General features: G+C 36.9%; 1 protein-coding gene across 2 annotated transcripts in view; it reads left to right on the plus strand.

Annotated features, from left to right (window-relative positions):
- Positions 1-6,782, plus strand: part of IYD (iodotyrosine deiodinase) — a 74,623-nt gene extending 67,841 nt beyond the window's left edge. For both annotated transcript variants that reach the window (XM_007484714.3, XM_007484713.2), the window contains exons 3-5: positions 265-424; positions 2,996-3,152; positions 5,530-6,782. In XM_007484714.3, coding sequence (XP_007484776.1) covers positions 265-424; positions 2,996-3,152; positions 5,530-5,712 — 500 coding nt within the window. In that variant the 3' untranslated portion in view covers positions 5,713-6,782. The remainder of the gene's footprint in view (positions 1-264; positions 425-2,995; positions 3,153-5,529) is intronic.
- Positions 6,783-7,024: the final 242 nt, after the last annotated feature.

A 7,024-nucleotide genomic window follows, 5' to 3' on the forward strand; every position in this document is an offset into this window, starting at 1 on the left:
ATGATGCAAAATCACCAGTAAAAAATAGAGCATCAGATAACAAAAGCAATACAATTTTAAACATGAAGCTAAATTAAAGAAATGTTGCTGAAAAAATTAACTTAAGGAGCAGGGAGAGGCATTAATTTGTCCTGTCACTTAATATTTTGGATCATAGTACTTGGTTTATATGTTTAGACATTTTATTTCCTTCTTTCCTCTCTAATCCCCTTTAACATTCCTCTTCTGGGTTTTTATTTATTTATTTAATTTACTGGTTCAAAGGAACAGCACCAAGTGGGGCACACACAGAGCCCTGGTCCTTCGTGGTTGTACAAGATGAAGAAGTGAAACATAGAATCCGAATGATCGTTGAGGAAGAAGAGGAAGTAAATTACAAGAAAAGAATGGGAGACAAATGGGTTAATGACCTGAAGAAACTAAAGTAAGAAATCCAATAGAATCAATATTATGTATTTAAAACTTAGCATGATCATAATCATAGGATGGATTTCTCAGGATGTTGGGTAAGTTTAGCTTTATTTTATAAAACAATTTGAGTTTGATTTTGGAGAGAATTATGAATATTAGGTCAAGTAACACTATTTTTCTACGTCTGTCTGTCATTCTCTCTCTCAAATGTATTACTAAAAACTATCTCTGCGTTTCTATCTCTGTCTCTCTCAAATGTATTATTAACATGGACCAAGCTTAACACTGACATTACTGAAGGTAAAGTGAGAAATTGCAACTACCTTCCCTTCCCTTCTCTTCCCTTTCCTTTTCCCTTTCTTCTTTCTTCCTTCTTTCCCTCCTTCCTTCCTTCATTCTTTTCTCTTTCCATCTCCTCCTTCCTTCCTTCCTTCCTTCCTTCCTTCCTTCCTTCCTTCCTTCCTTCCTTCCTTCCTTCCTTCCTTCCTTCCTTCCTTCCTTCCTTCCTTCCTTCCTTCCTTCCTTCCTTCCTCCCTTCCTCCCTTTCTTTTTGCCTTCCTTCCTCCCTTCCTTTATTCCTCACTCCCTCCCTCCGTCCCTTCCTTACTTTTTTTCCCAATAAAGAATATTTCACTGGATTTGAGAGAGAGGAGAGACATGTTAAAAAATAAAGCTTATAAACCCCCAAAATTTTAAGTTTAGGGAAAACTTAGCATAAAGAATCAACATAAATAATTAAACTTGCTTAGTAGCTTTATTATTAAATTAATTTCAATACATAAAGTATTTAATTTTTTTAGTCATTCCCTCTAGATCCCCATCAGGATTTTTTGGTTTGTCCATTCTCATTCACTTTTCCTTTTCATTAGCTGCAATTAGTGTGTGCTATTTTCCTGTGGATCAGGAAGGAAATTAGAGAATTATCCCTTTTCTACCTTTGACCTGATGACATGACATAAGGCAATTAAACTTCTCTTTTCTTTGGATCAGGAGCAAATGTATGTGAGGCACTAATCAGTACCTGGCAGGAGAATTATTTGCTTTGTTCTCTCCTACAAAGGTCCTTACACTTTGACCTCCTACTAGAAGTTACTATGATTACAATATGTTTACAAAGTATGCTTCTAGTACTAATGAGCCCATATACACTCATACCACAGACCTAGATGAACTACCTATCTCCAAGTGGAAAGCAAAAATAGGACAAGAAACAGGTATTTGAAGTACTGAAAACTCACTTTCTCAGCTTAGAGGAGGAGGGAAGAAATCAGAGTCTGTGCCTATGTTGACTCAATTGAGTCTGCTTTTCCTTTATTGTCTAACGACATAAAATCACTCTCTAAAAACATGATTTATATGATTGTATTGTGTTATGAGATTCTGAAAAAGCCAGTGATATTGCTATTATTGTTTATATCTTCATTGGCTTATTGGTGAGAAACATTCTAAAATCCAAGCGTAAGATTTTCTCCAGACCCAGTGGAGAGATTTGATATCTTGGTCAGGTTTAGCATGAACACAGAAGAGAAAACTTCATATTTTGTTCCATGTTATATACTTTTTGAGTTACTGAGTTGAATGCAACAGTACGGTTTTTAAAATAGTTTGTTGAGATCCATAGACTTCCTAAAGGTAGAGATCTCACATCCAAACTCTTTTCTAATCTAATTTCCTTCCCATTACTTCCTCTCGTGCAATCTATGTTCGAGCCAATCTGGTTCCCTAATTGTTATCTCCTGCCCCTGAGCATTCTAGGAGACTCCTCTTCATTTCTGGAATATGATCTCCCTCCTCTGCCTTGTCAGTCTATGTATGCAGTAAATAACCATGCAAGCAACGCATAATTGTACCTAGGATGCTAAGTGGGACAGGAAGTCTTGAATTTTGACTTCAGATACTTACTGTGTTATTCTGGGCAAGTCACTTAACTCCTGTTTGCCTTACTTTCCTTAACTGTAAAATAGCTATAATAAAAGCACCTACTTTCTCAGGGTTGATGTGAGGATCCATTGAGATAACATTATAAAGCACTTAGCATAGATCCTTGAACATATTAGATGCTAATTAAATGCTTAGTTAAGATTACTCAGCTTTAGACTAATTCATGAAACTTCTAAATACTCACCAAATAGCTTACCAAATATACTCATAATGTAAAAATTAGTTAACTCAGAATGGGATTAGAAAAGAATATCTCTGATTGAATTTATCAGGTAGGGCTCTGTGGAGGAGGGTTAGATCATGAAGAATGGACAAGATTTTGACAGGCATAGACTACATAATATTTATAAACTGATAATCCTTAAATCCACCTAGATGACACTAAACAATTTTCCCTTGTACAATTTGCTCTCTTATCAAAGTTGGGCAAAGGCCAGAGAAGGATGTAAAGAAGAGTAGTGGCAGTAACCAAAGAAAGAGATATCTGAGAAATAGAAAAATAATAATTTAGGGCCTTCGTTTCTCTTATTTTGTAGCTAAACAGGCAAAACAAAAATAAAATTTATTTTTCTAAAAATTTAATTAAATGCTCCTTTGAGGACAATAAAAGAATATAAAACAACCACTTTTTTTTCCCTTTCAGAACTAACTGGATCAAAGAATACCTGGACACAGCCCCTTTTCTGATTCTCATTTTCAAAAAAGTCTATGGCATAACTTCCAGTGGCAGAAGAAAGACTCATTACTACAATGAGATCAGTGTTTCCATTGCTTGTGGTTTCCTCCTTGCTGCCTTACAGGTATGTTAGCAGGACAAAAAAGGGGGGGGCAGATACCTTCTGGGGATACAATTGAAATTTTACTTTAAAATTCCTACTGAACTTCAAACTTATGGAAATTTGCAATTTTTTTGTTCATTAAAAAAAAAAGTCCTCTCTCTGCTTTTCTAAGCAAGGTAGTTCAAGTAGAAAATATATTCAGTAAAAATGCTTTGGTGATTGGCATGACCCCAAAATAGAGTTGGATATTATTTGTAGTAATTTCTTGATAAATTACAAGATTAGAGAAATTATCGTGTTTTTGTGTCAGTCAGTGAACAAACATTTGTTATGTACTTTCTATATGTGAGACATTCTCCTGTGCTGGGGATAAAAAGAAAGATAACCCAGTCTCTGTCCTCAAGGAGGACATTCTAATAGCAAAATGACAATCAAATGATTGTGTACATATAAAGTGTATTCAGGGTAAGTTGGTGATGGTTTCAGAGAGGAGGCTCTAGCGTTGAGGGGAACCAAACCAAATCCTTCAGCCTGAAGAACTTTGGAGTTTTCATTTAAGTTCTTTCCCTCATATAGGGATCCATTATTGCCACTGGATCAGACTAGATGCCTGGATAGATCTCTGTGAGAGCACAATAAAAGGATCATAGACATCATAGGTGAAGAGATTAATATGAGTAACATTGGAATTAGAAGGACAGGAGGATGAGGAGGTTTTCTTTTTAACCAATCAACATATAGTAGAATTTAGGTGATTATAGGAACAAAAGGGATTAGAAATCTTAACAAGAACCTTCTCACTCTGGTACTTTGTCATGACAGCCAACCCAAGGAACCCATCTACCATTTTCCTCTTCATCCTGCCCCAGTGTTTCCTATAGTAATATCATAATCAAAATTTTCAGACTGACTGGCCCTAAAGAAGAAATATAAGAATGGACCTTCCTCCATTCTTTGAGGATGATGATGATAGGTGTGGAACACTACATTAACATTGCATTAATGTAAAACTTGCTCGACATATTGGTTAGTTTTGTTGAATTACTTTTCAAACCCTCTCTTTTATTCTTTGTTATAAGCTTAATATGGCTCTCTGGGAGGGTATTGGGACATGTATATTATATAAAAATAAAAATATCATAGATAAGATTTTACTTTATAACCTATCAATGTGGAAGGAATTTGGAATTCATCTAACCCGTCCCCTTCATTTTAGAGATGAGGACAATGAGTCTCAGAGAATTAAGTACCAAATCAGATCTGGGATTTGAACTTAATTTTAGAACCCTTCCTACTATGCCATGATAATATGAGGAAAACTTGGATCTTTTATTATTTTCAAAAAAGTTCTGAATTAGTCATTTCTACATGTCTAACATAGCTTTGCACCCCAAACCTGACTTTAATAGAGCAATATTAGAATTAATCTGTTTCTTCAGACCAAAGATAGACATCCAACCATCAGTTCTTGCCAAAACAAGGAAGGCCATAATGGCTCAATGCTAAATATATCTTCCATGGAGCTAGAGTCGCATTAGAATCCAGTATTCACTGATCTTTTCAATCCTTTCATCCTCTCTCCATTTCATTTTGCTGTTGAGTTTGCTGCCCTCTAGCTTTCACTAAGTTGTGTTATGAATGGTCCCACTCTCACCCTTTTCTACACATGACAACTGAGGTTTGTGAGAGGAAGAAAAAATGATTCCAGACAGCCCCCACCTGGACAAACTGAATATCGATTGCCTGCAGTCTTCAGAGCTGTATGAGATCTCATGTATGAGCATCTCAGGTACTCCATCTGCCACTGGACTTAAGCATTTTCAGGGGCCACAAGGTCTGTTCAACCTTGTTGGATATGTAGTTTTGGCCAGATAATTTCAGATGAACATTTGATTTTAGCAATATAGCATTGTTTTTCATCATTTTTTTCATCTGAATTGGACTTCCTAAATATCTTTCCCTGGAAAATTATAACTTTCTTTCTCTTTGGCCAAACTATCAAAGAAGATTAGCTTTTCCATTCCTAAAAAATATATGAGTTAGGAAGAGCTGGGTTCAAATACCACCTCAGATAGATATTAGCTGTGTGGTCTTAGGAGCAAGCTGCTTAACCTCTTTGTACCTCACTTTCTTCATATGTAAAATAAGGGATTAGACTCAATGGCTTCCAAGGTCCCTTCCAGTTCTAGAATTGTACATCTGAGTCTATCATGTGTAGGAAGTGTGTGGATTAGGGGTCTTGGGATAGGGAAGGGACTAATTATCTATGGCATTGCAGTCAGCCTTCAGTATTTTTTTGCCCTATATCTTTTGAGCAATATAGAAGTCAAAGATTTGAAAGGACACCAGAAGAGAGGCTTTCCATGGTAACTCAAGCATATTGTTTCTCTCCTTTTAGAATGCAGGTCTTGTGACTGTCACCACCACCCCTCTGAACTGTGGACCTCGTCTGAGGACATTGCTGGACCGCCCTGACAATGAAAAGTTGCTGATGCTCCTCCCCGTTGGGTATCCCAGCAAGGATAGCACAGTTCCTGACTTAAAGCGAAAACCCCTGGAGGAGATTATGGTGGTTGTATAGACTGGAAGCTTCTCTCATGCCTCTCTTTTTTTCCTGTTTCTTTCCTTCTTCCTTTTGCCCCAAGCTTAGCAGTCACTCAATGTAGATATTGATAGGCTTGTGTAGCACTCTATTATTTCTCAGAGGTGACAGCCACAGGGTATGATCAATGGTTTTAACATCTCAAACGCATTGGATCTGATGCCTCCTGAGGCCAGTGGAGAGTCTGATGAGGTGAAGAGAGGACATTCTAATTAAATGCTAGTTGCTGTCACATTGTACACCCCTGCTGCAGAATGGAATTCATGTCTGCCTTAAATTTCCCTGTTTACTTTATAAAATCATTAATGGTTTTGTTGGCTTGAGAAAAAGCAAAGAATTACCAGAAAATTCAATGAGTCTCTAGGAAATTTAGCTTTCAAAATGAAATAAACTCAGACCATACACATGGTCTTTCCCCTTTAATTTCCCATAGTTTTTACTTAAGAGGGGGCTTTTAGCTTATTTTATTTTTTGCTGTACACCAGTCAGAACTTTGCTATTATGAAATGTGCCTATGGGACACACAATTTTTAATGTGTACTCCTGAAGTCTTTGCCATTTTTCATTTCTTCTTTTCTTGATGATTGCACCCACCATGGCACCCAGGAACTCAGGGAGGTAGAAATAGCTATTTAACAAGTAATAATAGCTAACATTTCCACAGCACTTAGCAAGTGCCAGGCTCTGTGAGAAGTGCTTTGCAACTATCATCTCCATTTGATCCTTACGACAATCCTGGAAGGTAGATGCTATTATTATCCCCATTTTACACATGAGGAAACTGAGGTAAACAGGGATTAAGTGACTTGCCCAGTATCAAACAATTGGTAAGTGTCTGAGGCAGGGTGGGATCTCAAATCATCCTGACTCCATGCCTAGTTCTCTAGTCACTGTGACATTAGGTGGACATTGCCTTTCTTGAACCTCAACTCCAAAAGCTAAGCCATTCCTGAGCTAATGATAGCACCTAATAATTTGTATAGGAAGCCTTCAAACCCTAATCTCTTCCTAATCATTTTGTTTTATTAAATTCTTTTTGATTGATCTTATGTTTTTATATCATCTTCATTTCCAAATAAACCCTTCCTCCCTTTGCTACCCAAGGAATAGTGCTTGTAGGAAAGACTGAAAAAGCAAGAGAAAAGATGTTCGCTACCAATCCATTTATCATGTGCATGTACTATATTCCACACCTCTGGCCTCCTATTTCTGCAAAGAGGGAGAGAGATATGTTTGCTCAACTCTTCTCCCAAACCAACACAGGCTATTTGAAATACTTTGAGTTCAGTTT

This window comes from Monodelphis domestica, chromosome 2, assembly GCF_027887165.1.
Source record: "Monodelphis domestica isolate mMonDom1 chromosome 2, mMonDom1.pri, whole genome shotgun sequence".
NCBI classification, from domain to species: domain Eukaryota; kingdom Metazoa; phylum Chordata; class Mammalia; order Didelphimorphia; family Didelphidae; genus Monodelphis; species Monodelphis domestica.